A 19653-nucleotide genomic window follows, 5' to 3' on the forward strand; every position below is an offset into this window, starting at 1 on the left:
TTTCATTAAATTTATGACGCAGCCATGCTCCTGTTGTAAAGGTAAAAATATGTGCACTGACTTTAAAGAAGAAATAAATCTTTAAATAGAAAAGACAACAAGTACCAGGAAAGGTAATGTGATTTCTACATTGGCAGAAATATCTATTTGTAACGTCCCACAAAAACAAATGTAGAGTAGTTTCAGATGCTTGTATAACTATACAAGAAAAGGATTTATGTTGCTTGTATAACACAAGAAAGAATTTCTTGGGACACATAGAAATTCAGATTGGGTAAGAATATTTCAGTCTAATAACACAGAAATTTAATTTCATTTTGTCATCACCTTTTTCTGAAATATACTATTTGAATCATAGAATCATAGACCACAATGGACATGCCATGCAGAACACTCTAACAAAGAACTCCGAACAGATGACCATTCAGCCTTTGCTTAAAAACCTTCACAGAAGGTGACATCACCATGCTCCGAGGCAGTATATTCCACTGTTGAACAGCTTTTACCGCCAGGAATAATCGTCCTAATGTTTAGGTGGAATTTATTTTCCTGCAATTTGAATCAATTGCTCCATTGTCTTCTAATCTTCAAAGTGGCAGAAAACAAGCTTACACCCTCCTCAATGTGGTATCCTTTCAAATATTTAAACATGGTTACCATGTCCACTCTTAGCCTTTTTTTCTCCAGGCTAAACATACCCAGCTCCCTAAGCTGCTCCTCATAGGTCTTGGTTTTCAAACCTTTTACCATTTTGGCTGCCCTTCTCTGAACACATTCCAGCTTGTCCATATCCTTCTTGAAGCTTGGCGCCCAGAAATGGAGACAGTGTTCCAGGTGATATTTGACCCAGCCAGAATATAGTGAGAATGTTACTTCCCTCAAATGTGATACTGTTCTCCTATTGATGCAACCTAGAATCACATTGGCTCTTCTTAGCTTCCACATCACAATGTAACCCATGTTCAGCTTGTAATCTACCAAGACTCCTAGATCCCTTTCACATGGACTGTTTTCAAGTCAGTTGTCACCCGTCCTATATCTGTGCATTTTACTTTCATTGCTTTTGTACTATACATCTCTCCCTGTTGAAATTCATTTTGTTAGTTTTAGCCAGGCTCTCTAATCTGTTAAGGTTATTTTGGATTCTGATCCTTTCCTCTGGCTTATTAGCTGCCCCTCTCAATTTGGTATCATCTGCAAATCTAGTAAGTGTGTCTTCTATTCTGTCATTGACATTACTGAAAGTACAGTTGGCCTGCATATCCACATATTTTTATAATAATAATAATAATAATAATAATAATAATAATAATATTTTTGTACCCCGCCACCATCTCCCCAGAGGGACTCGGGGCGGTTCACAGATATAAAACAAGCATACGGTGATATTAAATACAAAAACACACAAATAAATTTAAAAGGCATAAAATAAAATCATATATAGCCATAGATTCAACTATTCATAGCTTGAAAATATCTCCCCACTGCAAAAAATAAAAAAAAATAAAAATCCAAAAAGTAAACCTCAATTTTGTATTTTATCTGAGGGATGCCATTTTATTATGCCATTATATATGATGGGACATGAGTATCCATATATTTTAGTATCCATGGAGGGTGAGGGTGGGAAGGTCCTGGAACCAAACCCCAGCATATACCAAGGGCCCATTCTGTTCAATAAACATTGTGTCAAATAACTCAATGGATATTCTACCTGTTGTGTCGGGATGTATAGCAATCCCTAGAGAGTTAAAATGGGGCTAATCAGGGAACACATTGAAATTAAGCTTTGTTCAAAGTAGTCCTTGAGCATACAAAGCAATTCAATTTGATTATCTAATTATAAAACTGTCCTGTAAATCACACACTCTATCAATTCTATTTGAAACTCAAAGGCTCCTTTGCTGATGGAAAACAAAATAATTATGCAGGTTGTTTTTTTTGCTAACAAGACTATAGATTTCTGTTAATTCAGAAATGAATGCTCTTTTGCATGGAAAGTAATGAAAACCAAAGACTTCAATGAGCCTCATTAAAAAATCCATACTAATGCTATCTGGAGAACATTTTAGAGGTAAAGTGTGGCAGTTTATTGCGTTTCTTCAATACACTTCCAAATTGCAACCCAGAACCTCTTTTCAGGAAAATTTTATGACAATCTAGTTTATGTTGTTGTTTATTCCTTCAGTCGCTTCCGACTCTTCATGGTCTCATGGACCAGCCCATGCCAGAGCTCCCTGTCAGCGGTCAACACCTTCAGCTCCTTCAAGGTCAAGCCAATCTAGCTTATAGCATGAAAGATAAGTGTTTACAATAACTGTAAAATTAACATTCAGTATTTTACTGTACAAGTCATTATCCCTCTACATACTATATAATCTTAATCAAACTAAACAAGTACCTTGTAGAGAGTGAACCATTTCTAGAAGAACTGGAGTAAGAGTCTGATTATATTCATGAAAAATATCAATGAAGAGCACTTCTGTACATGGCTGAAAATAAATTAGAACACTTTATTATAGGAGGCAAGAATAGACTGAGCAAATTAGTTTTAAAGAGAACATTGCTAAATGGGACATGAAGCAAATGCTCAAAATATTCAGCAATTTAATGTCAAAACAGAAGCAAAGAAACATAAAAATCATTATAATCTATTGGAACAGAAAACTCCAGTTTTTCAAGGTATGAGGTATAAAGTTTATTAACTACTGAAAATATTATTAGTACTGTTGCAGTAGTGGAAAAATACTAGATAAAATCATTCTAGAATAGGATAAAATCATGAATAAAACTAAACAAAAGTTGGAAGTCAGATATTGATGTCTCTCAATATATTATCACTGGTAGAGCATATTCCCATCTGTTGCCCATCTCTATTCAAATCGAGCTCAAAAACATTAACACCTACTAGATAATATATCAATTATACCCATTATCCTTCTCCCAAAGTTGATGGTAAAGAAACCAGGAAGACATGAACAAAGAGAAAAAAGAGACTGGGTACATGTAAGACTTGCTAAAAAGGAGATTGCCAGAGGTTTTGATAATTGAGGATGCTTCCACACAGGCATTTAATTGGTTGCAAAATGTGGATTTAGAAGTCCCAGTGTGTGTGTGAATTGTCACACAGAAAATACAAAAAAAGAAGGAAAGAGGAAAGACACATACACCAGATCTCTTAAATCTACATTCTGACCCAGATTAAATGCGTCCCTAAAAATCTAGGAGTTTGCTTATCTCCTTACTTCCTGGCAAAGAACTGCACCAATGATTGCTTCTGCAGCTCCTGAAGGCAAGGTATAGAGCTTCAGCAATGCTAGGCCAACAGGGGAGGCTTTCTTTCCCTTCCTCGGCTGTGTAGCAGCCTTATCATTCCTACACTTCCCCAACCACTGTTGACACTTCTGTCCTGCCTTCCAAAATCGCTCCTTCCTGTGCCTCATTCAGACACAGGAGGGAAGAAATGTATTTTTGCTGGATATTTGGCGAATTTTTTAAAAACAGACTTTCAAAGTGGGAGAAAGTTGAAGCTCGCATCAAAGTGGATTATAATTTCTTGTGTAGATGGGGCCTGGGGTATGCCTGTATTAGGGACCAACTATTAAGAACTGCTTGCATATGGAAGAAAAAATTGGAAAGAATTTTGTGTGTGTGAGTGACAAGGTCTTGACCAGAGCCAGATGGACCTCTGGATTCAATAATAAAATATAAAATTTACTTTATTGCATAGAAAAGAGTTTGCCCTCCAGTAATAAAATAAGGATGTTACTACTTGCTATGATGCAAACATAGCAGCAAGAAATGTAAATGTCATATATTGAAGTGTTAGTCTGTAGAACAGTCCTAACAGATGCAACTCAGAGCTGACTTAACATGTCAGCAAGAATCATACAGCTATCCAAATGATGTTGGATTAAATTTCCAGCAGTCCTAGGTACTTCAGACAATAGTGGAAGGCTAGAAGTTGCAATCCAAAAAACATCTGGAGGTTTGCATGATTCCCATCCCAATTCAACAAATCATTTTCATTCAATAGGTCTCTTCCATTTCAGATTATGAAGAACATTTAGCCAACAGTGCGATGTTAAACAGTAGCTCAGCTATTATTCATCATGCCAACAATAATCCTATTTTTTTCTCAAATACATGTGTGTTTTAGAAACGTGTAGACAGGTCTTGGAGGCAGCCAAGAGGAGAAGGTTTGACATATATCAGTGTGAGTTACACAGTATATGGGCTGGGCTGGATCCAGCTTCTAGGACTGAATGCCATTGTCATTGTGTGGGAGCAGGTTCATGGAGACTGTATTGTAACTTCTATAGATCATGAGTTAAAACCCATTTCCAACAAAGAAATATGATTTCACTTTATCTACAGTTTGCCTACCCTGATACTGTATTTCCAAGAATCTCCTCCTGTTTCTTCCACAGCTGCCACAAAGAAGCAAGAAAAAACAGAATTAACAGAGCAATGCAAAAGGTGGTGATGGAAAGATCCAAAAGTGAAGCAGCTACCTTGTATAAAGTACTTCTGAGCTCATGTAGGCAAAACAAAAGGGAGGTAAGAGCAATAATGTAAGCCTTCCTTTTGCTTCTTTAGATGTTTTCTTTCCCAATGGAATTAAGGGAAGGAATATTATGCACCCACTTGCTCGAAGGCTGATAGGTTATTTATACTAATCTGCATTTTAATTCTATGGATCAGGATACATTGCCCCTCTGGCTATACATATAACATTGCTCTCAATGTACTCTCCCCTTTGCTTCTTGTGCCAGTGGAAGGGCAAAGACCTCCAAGGTCTCTGGGGGAGAACACATGGGAAGCACTTGAATTTGCTTTCCTCATCCAATAATAAGCCTCCCTTTCAGTATATAGATGGAGAAAGCTCAATCTATTCTATAGCTCTTAGAATGTTTTTCCTGGGACCATAGGACTGCAGTATACAACATTTTTCATTTAGTATCATACAAATGTATGAGTGAATGCACCCATAATTTAAATTTAAAAAAGAACATCCGTACATACAAAGTGTATTTCAAAATGCTAATAATCGTGACAACGTCCTAAATACACTGTTAATATTTACTTTATTCTTATTATGAAAAACATTGAAATAAAATAAGACTGAAAGATTTATTGGTTCCTTACTAAAGCCTTCTGGATCCTCTTCCCACATTGTTAACTCTTCCTTGGTTAACAGGAAATACTGAGTGACTAACCGCCTGCATATCTCTGTTAGGGTCGGGTATGTGAAGAATGACGCCTTTATCTTATGAGCTTCAAGAGTTTCAGGGCTGCTGTCTACAAGAAACAGTTCACATGAAATAAATGTGTAGTTTAATATGGAATCACAAAGCAATAAATAGCTATCAATATTTAAAATAAATATCAAATATTAAACGAGCCAAATTACCTTCTACATTTTTGGATGGCTTGTAAGCATAATTTTTAACAATCATTTTGATCAAATTCATGCATTGGACAATAAATCGTTCAAACACAACTCCTTCACCGGCCTCTGTGAAAACATAGCTTACAGCAAATTCCAATGATCTCTGAATTAGTGATGTGAATGAAAAAGGATGTTGGTCCAAGAAATCTAAAAGCTGGAAGTGAGAGACATTGAACAGAATGATATAGCAAAGGTGAATCAAAATTCAAGAAGGAAATACTTCCAATATGAAATAGTATTATACGGTAGTAAAATGGTACCAAATATTTCCCATGTATCCGATGCAAACCTTTGGTAGTACCACAAATTTAAACAATCCTCATCTCAGTAAGAAAACACATGGTGGTTGACTTCAAATAATAAGCCAGAATTCCAGATAATTTAGTATTAATATCCTTTATTTATATAGTGCTATCCGCTCCCTACAATTCGCCCCAAACACTTAGGTCTTCTGGGGAGCAACTACTCCAGCCTGCCAGAATCCAACTGGCAACCATTACCCAGAGGACTTTTCTATCAGCCGTCCCACAAATGTGGAACAACCTGCCAGAAGAGATCTGACAGCTAAATGAGTTATTGGAATTTAAGATGCAATTGGAAACCTATCTCTTCCAGCAGGCCTATCAGTCAGTTTTAATCATGAATTTTAAATAAGCATCTTGTGTTCACTGTTATTTTAATCTTTGTTTTTTGTATGTTAATATATGTATTTTGTAGAAATAGTTAATATGTACATTTTATATGTTTATGATGATTATGTGTTTTTAGCTATGTTGTAACCCACCACAAGCCACAAGGAAAGGCAGGTAAAAAATTATTTGTTGTTCTACATGGCGCTGTAAAAGTAGAGCAACAACAAAAACCCTTACTTATTCTAATGAAGACATGACACAAATGGAAGTTACTGTTACAAGCATGTCATGGTGCATCCTGCCCAACTGTAACTACAGTACTTGATTTCTCACACTAGCAGAAACATCTCCGATGCTCAGAAGAACTTTACATTACATTGCAACCTGATTTTGTCCCTCACAGCCATCTTCAGGCTCTCATTTGTTAGGGGAGTGAAACAAACCAGGATTTGTTCATATACAACAATGGTTCTCAATCTGGGGTCCCCAGATGTTTTTGGCCTTCAACTCCCAAAATCCTAACAGATGGTAAACTGGCTGGGATTTCTGGGAGTTGTAGGCCAAAAACATCTGGGGACCCCAGGTTGAGAACCAATATATACGACATCATGATTTTCCTCCAGTGAAATCCCTGATTAAATAGGCCATTCCTATTAGTAGGCACAACTAAGTGGGAACAATCAAGCAACACATACCAGTTTGTTGACTTGTGAACTAAAAACAAAGGATCAATGTTCACAGAAATTTTAATTCAGTATCAATAAAGTCTATCTGCTGTAACTGTATGTTGCCCACAAAATTAAATGGTAGATTCTGTTCACAGATTATAAGAGTCCTTCAAATAATTATTAGAATTAAAAATTTAATACAGTTAATGTAATCTCAAAAATACCTGCTTCTATTTCTTTGTACCAACATGGTGATCTTTTACTAGTTCATTAGAATAGAGAAGATAGCACTTCAGAATTAACAGGGCGACGGTCAAGGTATTGTGACATCTATGTACTGTAAAGTTAATGAGTCTACTAAAATTTCATCTGATATATACTACAGTCTTGATTTCAGAAAAAAGATCTGTTATTACTATTGTGCCAATTGTTGATGTCAACCCTATATTTTATATGATCTTAACAACTGCTATACAATGTGTTGTCAAAGGCTTTCATAGCCAGGATCACAGGGTTGTTTTCCGGGCTGTATGGCCATGTTCTAGAAGTATTCTCTCCTGACATTTCGCCCATATCTATGGCAGGCATCCTCAGAGATTGCTGCACAAATATATGCAAAACTAAGTAACAGCATTCCATTGAACATATATGTTACTGTGATGGTAATGAAATACTGAAATATGTAATATATTTAAATATGTAATGAGTGATTTATACTAGAAGTAGTAATATTTTTGTATATGTATTTGCTTCAAGGTCTTTTGTCAACTTATGGAAACCCCACTTGGTTGTGGTTTTGCCAGTTCCCGCCTCCAAAATATTGCCTACAGCACGTAGTATTCATTGGTGGTCTCCCATCCAATTACTAGCCTGGATAGACCTTAGTTAGTTTCCAAGACAAACAAAATTCCTTGCCTTTAGTGTAACCATTTTCTATTATTTGACATGTACAATCCTATGAATACAACATGAATAGTACGTCTTTAGAAGAAATTAATTATTAGAAGAAATTAATTCTTGCAACTTAGCTAGAAGAATCATTGGTGGAAGGAAAATTAAGTATCTGATATGAGCTAACTTGCCTCTAAAATATTCCTAATAAAAATTAAATATTAAATCATGTTCTGGATATTACTCAATAATAGCTTTCAATAAATTTAATAACCAATAAAACCTACCACTTTGGTGAATAAAATTATAGTCTTTTCTAGACGATCTCTGCAGACATGATCTGCTTCTATACTTCTACCTAATAAATAAAAAATGGTTTAATAAAAATATTTTAATTGTATTTCACTCAATTTCTAAGAAAAAACAATGCTAGTCTGTTACTAAAAGAAACACAAACTGTATGATTTACAAACCTGTGACATTACTATTGCTTAAACATTCATAAATTAAAATCCCAAAATGGTGACAGTATAATACTGCATTATCCAAAGTTATGGGTTATCCCAAATTTTCCCTGAGAATTTTCCTTTCTTCCCAGAATGGAGAAAGGAAGCATTTTTCCTTCTTCATAGAATCACTCTAGTCATATCCACAAGTTATAATTTTGGCTCCCAAATATGCCCTCTATTTGTACATGAGGCCGACTTATAAATGACTACCTATACAGTATTTCAGAGAATAATGAAAATTAGCTGTACAAAATCTGGGACTTGATAAATAAAACATCAATTGGGGAAAGAAACCATAATAATAGTAGCAGTAGTAATCATCATAATACATGGTAATAGATATGTTCTAGTCTCTGAAAATGTAATGCAGTGGAGTGATTAAAGGACTGAGGCTCAGTCACTGAGTCAAATGTTTAGCAGAATCTTACACTATTAAACTACAAGGACAATGAACCACATAAACTGATTAGTTGGCATTTTCCCCACTTGTACAATAAAATATCCACAATCTCACTGAAGAAAGGGATGGTAGAAGCAGCGATAGAGTTGCAAGCAGCCCTGACTACTCACTGAACACGGCTCCCAAAGGAGGAGGGAATCATGTCTTCCTATAGAGAGCACTCTATATACAGGCAGCTATTTCTCAAATACCTGACTTTGAGGGCCCTTTTAGACAGACCCTACATCTCAGGATTTAATTGCAGGTTTTCTGCTTTAAACTGGATTATTTGAGTCTGCATTACCAGATAATCTGGGATTAACAGAAAACTTGGGATCAGATCCTGGGATATAGGGCCTGTATGGAGGGGCCCTGAGAACGCCTTAAAGTCAGCACGCTATGCAAAAAGTGGCTTTAAAAATAACCTATAGTATAAATAATAGTTAGCATTAAACAAACCACTCTCACACAGCCTCAGTCTGAAATCTACAGAATGTGCATGTCTCTATCACAGAATAATTGTGAATATTAAAGTCACTGCACATGATGAAAGTTAATACTCTAAAACAGGGGTGGGAAATGTTTGGCCTGTAGGCCCATGGGACCTCTACTGCAGTCCATGAGTTTATCCTATATACCCCTCAATGTTTCCAGATCCCCCTTTTTTTAAAAAAAAGATACATTTGAGCATGATTGGGAGGGGAGCTCCACTCAAATCTCCCTAATACTCCAAAAACCACTTTAAAAGGCAACAGTTTGTTCCCCTATCATTCCCCGTAACCTTCCCAAAACAGATCAGAATAGAAAAGAAAGAAGAAAAGGTCAAAGTGTTATCATTTCAGATGTGCTGAAATGTGCTGCTGTGATCCATGAGTGCAGGAAGAAGCAATTATCACTGCCTTGTTAGCAGTTGCCCACACAACAAATGCTTATACTTTTAAATGCCAAACATTTAGCTCATGTAAATCTCTACAATGGCTTTCATTTCCAAATTAAACATATGAAGTTCAGAATCTTTTAACAGGAAGATTTTTAAAGAATATACTGTATATTATTTCTTACTATCTTTGAGAAAAAAAATGTACTTCAATAGTTTTTATTTGCAGTAACAATGTTATTTGCAATAACAACTCCTTTTATTAAAACATATGCCATTTAGCAGCAGGAATTAACACCATGATCCTAACCAGGAGCACTTGGAGGAAGCCAGGGTTTCTGAATCAATATGGCCAACTCTCTGGTATATTAAGACTGCAATCCTAAAATATACTAGGGCGAAGGTGTCACTGGGCACAGCAGAACATTGTTTTTTTAATTACACTATATGACATCTTTTATTACAAATTCAGCAGAAGCTATTTTCTTTGGACTTTAAAAGGAAATATATATGATGAAAGCAAGTCTACAAATACTTACTGCATTCCAAAAACTGCTTTAGCCGCTCAAATACTGCATGGAGGAAGCCCTAGAAGATATTAACACATGCATAAAACCAAGAATGCTTCGTATGTTCGAAATAGGTGCAGGGACATCTGCACCGAATATTATTTAATCAGGTTCTACACTGCCATATAATCCAGATTATCAAATCAGATAATCCATATTATTTGCAGGTTACAAATAAAGTTGTTGTTGTTGTTGTTGTTGTTATTACACTGCCATATAACCCAGTTCAAAGCAGATAATTTGTATTTTATATGGCAGTTTAGATGGGGCCATAGTGAACAGACGATTTTGTAAGAAAAATACAAGCAAAAATATGGATGGGGAAGAAGAAAGCAAAGTGACAGGGATAGCATGGGGGAGCCTGAAGACCAAATTAATGTTATGAAAAAGGCATCCACTCTCAGATATTAACATGGCTATGTTGATTGACAGATGTTGATCATGGGCAGTACATGTTAGTGGAGAATGTACTGCACTTGCAATGCATGATTCTAACTGAGTCTTGAAATATCACCACCCATGTCAAGAATAACATTACAAATGCATGTATATTGCATCACTATTATTGAAGACAAAAGAGCAGAAGGTTTGCATGGAGGCATGTGTATTTATTATAATTTTAAAAGACAGATATAATCAAAAGTCCTTTTTCAGGATCCCCCCTTCCCTCAATGTGTTGAATTCCATAATTACAACTTAAGCTAATACTATAAAAATGTAGGGAGTGGGAGGAGATAATGAAATATACTGTATTTTCCTCTTTGTCTGTGATGTCTCAGGGACCTTTGACCCATGACCCCTCAGCCATCATAGATCAAACTGAAGAAGATATGGGTTTTTTCCCATCTCAGCAAGATTTTGTTCCATTCCAGATGTCCCCTGTTGACATTTTCATGCCAAAGCCAATTACAAACGCCCTTGAAACAGAGCCTGGTTCCCCAGAAAGTGTTGTGTTTGATAGGAAGTCCTTTCTCAAAACACATCGCTCCCATAAGCAGTTTCCGAGACGAAGCGCGAGATTAGCGGAGAGAGACGATTATAATTAAACTGTTTCCCTTGGGAAGTTCGGGGAGGCAGGCATGTTGAAACAGCTACTTTCTCTGGGAACAATTGGGGAGTTAAACACCTGTTGGGGGGAAGCTCTTGAACTTCCATAAAAGTTCTGCACTGAGATCTCCCTATCGCGGTGTCAACGTGACTAATCAAAGAACATTGTCCCTTGTTTCCGAGCTCCTAAGCGGCTTTTCAGTGCGCTTACTCACGAGTAGACCGGGAGTTGCGTTTTCACTCCTGTTCAAGTTTGGACTGCATTTCAGATCCACCACGAATTACCTTGCCTAGCCTCGAATCCTTGTCTGGACTTTACTTCAAGAATCTTCCGGTAAATCCTTGCTGTTTCCCCACTCAAACTTCCAAAGAGTATGAGTGTGTTTCGGTTATTGGATTATAGACTTTGGACTCTAATACTGGACATATAACTTCATTTATTTGGACTATTTTTGATCTTTCCTATAAGAACAATTGCTTGACTATATACTCTGCATACTTTTGTTTTATTCTTTTATTGCATTAATAAAGATGTTAGATTGTTTATTGGCCTCCGTGTTGGTTTCCAGTGCTCACGCAGTCTAGGGGTGTTACACTGTCTCTGTTTTACAGACACATGTAAAATATTTCACATATTCCACATACTATCAACTATCACTGTCTTGAACATGTTAGGCACATCAAGTATGCTACACAAATGCTAAATCTGCATGGTCAGTCTTCAAAATGTAACTTTAAATGTTTCAATAAAGATATCAATATTTTCCCATGAAACTAAACTATTTTAGATAACCATAGCCACAACTGTAATTGTATTGATTAAGATATTTTAACTACAAAAATTAAAAAGTCAGGATCCAACAGTTTTTTTCTACTGATGAATGTACTTTACTGTGTGGAATCTGGGAGTGCCAGGCAATTTTCCTATAGTGGAATTGGTAGGGGGAATCCTTTTCTGGCAGCCCACCGTGCATCCACAACCATCTGGGAAACTTTATAGAGAAGTTCATTTAGGAGAATAGCAGACAGTTGACATGGTGAGATGAACAAAGATCAAAGACAAACAGACATATATACAAGGTGGATTTCAGGTCAACAAAAGCATATATACTTGTGAAAATTAAAGTACATAGTTCACTTACCATCACTTCTATGTTCCGATGGGGTTCCACAAATCCATGAACAGTAAATTTACGCAACACTAAAATTGAAACAATATTGTTGATTCATAAATATTAGTACTCTCATATAATTACCCAGATAGTTTTAATAACAAATTTTAAACTTTTGCTCTATGTCTAACTTTTGTTTTGTGTATTTTAACATGTGTTTTATGGGAAAATGTTTTAATATGTGTAATCTACAGAGTGTTTTCATATTATTATGTGTATTGATTATGTATTTTAGCAATGTTATAACCTGTCTCGAGCCGTGAGCAAAGGCTGGTAAGAAATAAAATTATCATTATTATTAATCATTACTGCAAATCTTTTTTCTCTCTTGTTAACTTTTATTTCTTTCCTGCATTTAAAGAAATACTAATAGGTAACAAAGAAAATATGACACAAATAATTAAATAAATGTATTTTAGTGTCTTTATTAAGGTCAATGGTTATATAACAATACAGTTCTGTTCAAATAATTCAGAAAGCCCTTTTGTTGCAAAATAGAATAGGATCTTTTCACCCACTCCACCACATTTCACAAATGAAAAATGCAATGTGAGATATATATATATATACATGAATAAAATGCCTCACACCTTAGAACAAAGGCTGCTAAGAATATAATGAAAAAGTATCTTGGAACAAGGAGTGGATGGGTACAGAATACTGCCAGCATAAAATATAAATGGCTACATTTTGCAGTGTATTGTATCTTTATGATAAAAAGGATATGGAGAAGAATTTTCACATTACTAAAAATAATGGAAAGTTAAAAAATAAAAAATAGCACATTATTGTGAGACCAATCCTAAAATGAAAGAAAAGCTCCAAGTGCCAAAAAGAAACGAAGTATAATTTTGCATTTAGACAGAACAAAAAGAAACAAAGTATACTTTTGCATTCACCCTGAGAAAAAAGTGACTTGCAAAACAAAAGATGCTCTTATTCGTACATTTACATCTTTGAATTACCATAATGACCAAAATGGAGAGTTCATCTTACTGTCGCCCTTTAAATAGAACTATTATCTTGTGGATGCATTTTTTAAACAAGGGCAGGTGTTTGAATGTATCAGAGGAGCTAAGAATAACAATGTCAGGAAAGTAGACTCCTATTTAAGAGTCTAGACTTCTAGCAGCATTGCCCAAGGCAGAAAATCCCAAATGGAAACATAGATGAAGATACATTCCTCTCCTTGGGAGAGCATTGGCTATATCAGCAAAAGATGCCTGGTAGATCAAACAGCAATGGAAGCCCAAAAACTCTGGTAAGGAAACCACTGACAGCAGTAGTAGAAAAAGACAAAAACAGCAGCACTGGCAAAACCACTTCCAAATTACTTTCACCTTGAAAAACTTTACAAGGACATAATACAAAACAAAACAAGGGAAAAAATGAGATCCCAAGGCTAAGAGGCACCCAATTGGCTGGGGAAAGCAAAAGAGAAGTACAAACGGTTTTGTGATTCAACTGCATACAGGACAATGAAAATGACTAATTTATAATGTAGTGCTAGAGACTTCTACAGATACCATGGACCACCAATAGGAAAAAAAATTGGTCCAGTCTATCAAGCATAAACTTCCATTAGAAGCCTATCTGACTAAGCTAAGGCTATCTTATCTTGCACATACCACAAAATTACGTGACTCACAATAAAGGCAATGATGTTGGTAAAGATACAGGCAATAGGAAGACTGCATTACAAGTGGATGCTCAACTATAGAAGCTATGCCCCTGAGTTTGCAAGATCTGAATCAGACTCCTAATAACAGATCCTCTCGGAAATATCTCAGTCATAGGGTAGTCAGCTTGCTGGTACACAAAAAGAATATTGATTTAATACATGTTGTACTATTGCAATTAGGTCAATTACCTTTCAATGATAACAGAGTCCTTTCTAATGAATTACTCATAGCTGTTTCATCTCTGCAACAAACTTGTTGAAGGAATGTATCTGTGTGATGATTCCACAAGGAACAGGTAAAGCTATAAATTCCAGAAGCTAACTGCAATAGAAAAAACACATTTATTCAAAAAGCTTGATATAAATAAAATAAATGCACCCAAAATAGCTTTTGGTGAGGGAATGCTGTGAACTTTATTTATTTATTTATTTATTTATTACAATATTTATATCCCGCCCTTCTCACCCAACAGGGGACTCAGGGCAGCTTAAAATAAAACACATATATAAAAATTGTACAATACACTATAAAACAGTTAAAAATTATTAACTTACATCGGACATTCATAAAACACATTCTAAAATACAGATGGGCGTGTTCAATTTTAAAGGACTGGGTCTGTTGACTGAGTTCCAGCGTACATTATAATAATTTGTGTGGTTAATTGTTATTCGAAAGCCTGGCCCCACAACCAAGTTTCAACCTTCCTACAGAAGGATAGGAGGGAGGGAGCCTGCCTGACTTCACTGGGGAGGGCGTTCCATAGGCGGGGAGCCACTACTGAAAAAGCCCTGTCTCTCGCCCTGTCTATAGTTATTCATAAAAGCAATGTGATTTAAGCTTGTCGGGACCAACTTGTTCCTTTGGATTTACTGGGAGATTCAGTGCAATCTTAAATGTGTCTATTTATAATTTTATATCTATGGGCTTTAATTCTTATCAGATGATTTCAGTTAAAAAAAACCTTAGCCTTATTTATAACTAAGTATCAGCTGTATTAGAGCCAAGATCCAAAGAGTTACATATGGTTCTTACAAATGGATAGCAGTAGCTGAGGGAACTGCTGACCCTGAATTCTAGGCCATGCCACAAACACTTTTGGGATGCCATCCAAAAGCATTTGCTAAGTGGCATAGTGGGTTGTTGTTTGTGTAAAAAGAAGTCTGAATCACAAAACAACTTCCACATATCTCTCAATTCTAGTCTAAATGTAGTTAACAATACATTTGTGACGTCTGTATGAATTAGGTTTAAGTATTACTGCACCCTGATCTCTTTTTCCCTAGCCCCTTTTTCCTCTCATGAAAGCTTATTTTAACAGTCTGAAACCAAGGACTATGGCTATGGTGGAAGCCACTACCAATAATGTAATCAATATCATACATTAAAGTTCAGAGCTCTTAGAGATATATTAGGCTATTATAAAGACTGCTGTCATGCATTTTTAAACACCTATTGGTTTCAAATCGTAAGAGATCACAAGAAACCTTTTGATATTTAAGATAAATATCTTAAATATCAAAAGCCCAATTCAAAGTGCTGGTTTTGACCTACAAAGCCCTAAACGGCTCCGGTCCAATTTACCTATCCGAACGTATCTCCTCCTATGAGCCCATAAGAACTTTAAGATCATCTGGGGAGGCCCTGCTCTCGATCCCACCTGCTTCACAGGCGCGGCTGGTGGGGATGAGAGACAGGGCCTTCTCGGTGGTGGCTCCTCAACTGTGGAACTCCCTCCCCAGTGACATCCAGCAGGCTCCTTCCCTTCTAGGGTTCAGGAAAAAACTAAAGACATGGCTATGTGCTCAAGCGTTCAATGAATGAACTTTCGAGCTTGGCACGGTCGGTTTTTAAGACTCTGGATTAACAAGGTCTAGTGAATGAAAGGACATTACCTCGGTGCATGGTAATGTTTTATTATTTTATATTGGTTTTTATGATGTTTTAAATGTTTTTAGTTTTTAATGCCTTTTGTATTGTATTGTTGATGTGATGGCACTGTGTTGCCAATTTGTAAGCCACCCTGAGTCCCCCAGGGGAGAAGGGCGGGGTAGAAATACCGGAAATAATAAATAAATAAATAAACAAACTGCAGTTTGACATTGAAAAGAGAAAACATGGCTCATCATTAAGTGAAAAACAACATATATGAGATGACATTTTGCTGAATTGGAAGACTTTGTTCTTCCAAAAATATAGATGCAATAATAGATGAGGATAGTGAATAGGGTCAACAATTTAGATCAGGGACTGGAATATGTATCTCTTCAGATTCATGACACCAACTTCCATCAGCTGTAGGTAGCATAGCCAATGGGGTAATACGTTTCAATTGAATAATATCTGGAAGGGAACATATATCCCATGCCTGGTTAAAATAAAAATGTGATGTGGGCCTTTGCCATTAAAAAAATTCAGTTCTCCACATTGTGGCAGTATGTAATTCAAATATTAACATATGTATTACTGAGGCTACATGTTGCAGATGTGATAACATACTGCATTATGAAAGTGCTGTTGTGAACATTTAGGCTGGCTTATAAACGTGGCTGCAGAGACTGAATGGGTATAGTCCAGGTATAACTATAGGAGTAAAACTATTCTGAAGACAGATGCTAAGATAAGCAAAATATAAACTAATTAAAAACCTCAATTATTTAAATTATGGCCAAACATGGCAGGTTAGGGACAGATGGCTGAAAATTCTAAAACATTAAATAAATATTTTCCTACAACATAATTGAATTTATGCCTTAAAATGCAACTATTTTTCAGAGAGTATTCTGGTTTTATTAATTCCTTAAGGACAGAATCTTGGGTGTTATGCATCAAGATGTTCCTTATTTTCTCAATTAAAAAAAAAACCCATCTGCTGTCCTTATGAATTGTCCTTCACACTATTCAGGTTCTCTGTGCTTAAAAATTGTTTACTGTAGGAGAAAAATACTTTCCCACAATAAACCTGTGGTGCAGATCTCATCAAAATTAAACATCTTTTATGAGATTGGTGATACACATAAAAGTCAGAAACCTATTTTATTCTCAAGACTACAGAACTTTATAATCATCATGACGTGGATATTTATTTTCATAATATAATTCATCCATATCTCTAGCACAGGCTTCATTAAATAAAACAAATTATGTTCACTAGCATAAAAAGTAAGCAAAATATAATGTATGAACTTGATTTGTTTCCATCAGTCTTGGTTAATTTATAATTCTAAACCTTGCTTAAGGATTTACATAAAGACAGGTTGGGTAACTTTCCTCTAGCAAGGACCTGCAAATCACAGTTATGTATACTGTTTATAGGCTACATTTTCTATTTAACTTTCATTCAGCCTGACAATGAAAATATAGCAGACAATACCCTTTTCACAACCTAAAAAATACTGTGCAAAGCTTCTGTATGTCTCGCTCTCCTATCCACATAACCATAGTATTACGCCTGCATGAGGGTATCATAGTGGTTCTCCTTTGAAATCAGAGTCAGCTTTTCGAAGTTGGTTTAAATGTAACAAAGATACACATGTAGTGTAGCTCTATGGTTAATGCAGGAAAAAGAAGTGCAAAATTCATTAGAGGAAAAATTAAGATGGCAACAGTTAACAGCCCGCTTCTGAACTTAAAATCACATTTAAGAGATTGAGAAAATCACACTAAATCACACTTTTAAAATCTAAACTGAAATAAATCTCATATCAATTATGCTAACAGGATGCCATCACCAGAATAAGGGTTGCATTCAAACAAATGTTTTCATCATTTGTCAAATGTTTTGAGTGTTCCCAGTTGTATGGTACCACTGCACTGTAATACTGTGTAGGGATCAAGAACAATTAAACATCATGCTTAGTGGGAGAAACTAGTCCATCTTAAATGACATATTACTGGAAATGAGACTTACATCATAGAAAAGTTTTCTATCTGCAGCAAGTCGTTTAGATGCCAAAGTCTTTGTGACATGGTAGAATGTAAGTAAAGCTCTATGTTGACGAAGATCATCTTGAATCTTTACAGATTCTACAAGGGTAGGAATAAGCTCGGGCCACTGCCTAGGGCAATCCAGTCTAGCCACTTTGGCAATCAAGACAGAAATCTGAGTGGCAATCTGCAAAGGCAACCAAAGAAACACCTCTAGTTAAGATAAATGGATATTACAGTTATATGTGTTGTCGAAGGCCGGAATCACAGGGTTGTTGTGTGCTTTCTGGGCTGTATGGCCATGTTTCAGAAGTATTTTCTCCTGAAGTTTCGCCCACATCTCTGGCAGGTATCCTCAGAGGTGTGAGGTATATGGGCGAAACGTCAGGAGAGAATACTTCTGGAACATGGCCATACAGCCCGGAAAACACAAACAAACCATTACGGCTACAGTTCAAAATAAGAGGTTTCAATTTCATTTGAAATAGCCTCCTGTTTGTATTGAATTTTTGGCCAATAAAGAATTAAGCTATACATAGCAAATCCAAAAATGCAATTGAAGGCTGATGCTGTAAGAGCAAATAACAATAATTAACATAAGGGAGTCTTCACAGAAATTACTGCATTTCACTTTTCCATTCAGTCAGTCTTTTTCCGTGGTTAGCACACTCAACCTTCTCCTCCCAATCTCAAACACAGGGTTTTTATAGGCAGATTGATATCTGCTACTTGCCTTGGAGAGGAAGACTCTCCCAATATTGTCTACAAACATTTTCTTGTTGGCTGGAATACATGTACAAATGCAGTACTCATTTCCTGTGATACTGAAATCTGGTTATCTTTAGTTTTCTCCTGAATAAAATTAGGTGTTCAAGGTGCCACAAGACTTTGTTGTAACTGAGCAACTAAGTTAACACACCTGCATTCTACACATTAAGCTGTTCATCTTTCTGTATACTGAATACACAAGTAAAATAATGCTTTTCTACATGCGTGCATTTACACAGCATACAACAAAAATCCAATTCCGAGATGATGTCACAAAACGAACAGGGTAAAAGACATCATGTTGGAAAAGGTAGCCTTTAAAATATGCTTCATAAAAAATTCATAGAGCAGAATAATGGAATCTTGGAAGGTGTTGGAAAGGACTGCAAGGATCATCTAGTCTGACCCCCTGCCCAACCCAAATGCCATTGAAGACCTCCAACGAAGGGCTCCACCTTCTCCAAGGCAGTCTTTTTTACTCTCAAAACATTCTTAGTAAAGAAGTTCTCCCTAATGTTGTGATGGAATCTCTTTTCTTATAATTTGAATCCATTGGTTTATGTTTTTGTGACAAAACACTCCTATAAGATGACAATGCTTGCAGTAAAGAAAGGTTTCCTCTCTGCAAGCATTGCGTCTGCAGATTCAAGTCCAGGTAAGATGTTCAGTGGTGAGAGGCTTAACCCAGGTGCCCTCCCCTCCGAACCCAGTTTTAGAACCTTCAGTAGCTCACTGTGATGCTTTTAACAACCATTTTGCAGATAAAATCTCTTGCATAAGAGCAGACTTACATACTGTAATTGGAGCAGAAAACAACAGTGAGGTGTCCAGCAACTCTGTGAGTGGGATTATACTGGATTAGTTTCAATTGGTGAGTACGGCTGATCTGAACAAGCTGCTGGGGCAGCAGGGAAAATAATCTAACTGTCCACTGTCACCCAGAAGACCTTTTCATCGGCTGCCCCACAACTGTGGAATGACCTGCCAGAAGAGCTCAAACAGCTACATCAGCTGTCGGAA

The 19653-nt window shown here is 36.3% G+C and overlaps 1 protein-coding gene across 2 annotated transcripts in view; it reads right to left on the reverse strand.

Annotated features, from left to right (window-relative positions):
* ipo11 (importin 11) overlaps positions 1 to 19653 on the reverse strand; it is a 94566-nt gene that overhangs the window by 55788 nt on the left and 19125 nt on the right. For both annotated transcript variants that reach the window (XM_062972389.1, XM_062972388.1), the window contains exons 5-13: positions 17849 to 18052; positions 14127 to 14259; positions 12227 to 12285; positions 10008 to 10056; positions 7931 to 8001; positions 5414 to 5606; positions 5149 to 5301; positions 4387 to 4430; positions 2402 to 2492 (exon numbers count right to left, since the gene is read on the reverse strand). In XM_062972389.1, coding sequence (XP_062828459.1) covers positions 2402 to 2492; positions 4387 to 4430; positions 5149 to 5301; positions 5414 to 5606; positions 7931 to 8001; positions 10008 to 10056; positions 12227 to 12285; positions 14127 to 14259; positions 17849 to 18052 — 997 coding nt within the window. The remainder of the gene's footprint in view (positions 1 to 2401; positions 2493 to 4386; positions 4431 to 5148; positions 5302 to 5413; positions 5607 to 7930; positions 8002 to 10007; positions 10057 to 12226; positions 12286 to 14126; positions 14260 to 17848; positions 18053 to 19653) is intronic.

This window comes from Anolis carolinensis, chromosome 2 (genome assembly GCF_035594765.1).
Source record: "Anolis carolinensis isolate JA03-04 chromosome 2, rAnoCar3.1.pri, whole genome shotgun sequence".
NCBI lineage: Eukaryota > Metazoa > Chordata > Lepidosauria > Squamata > Dactyloidae > Anolis > Anolis carolinensis.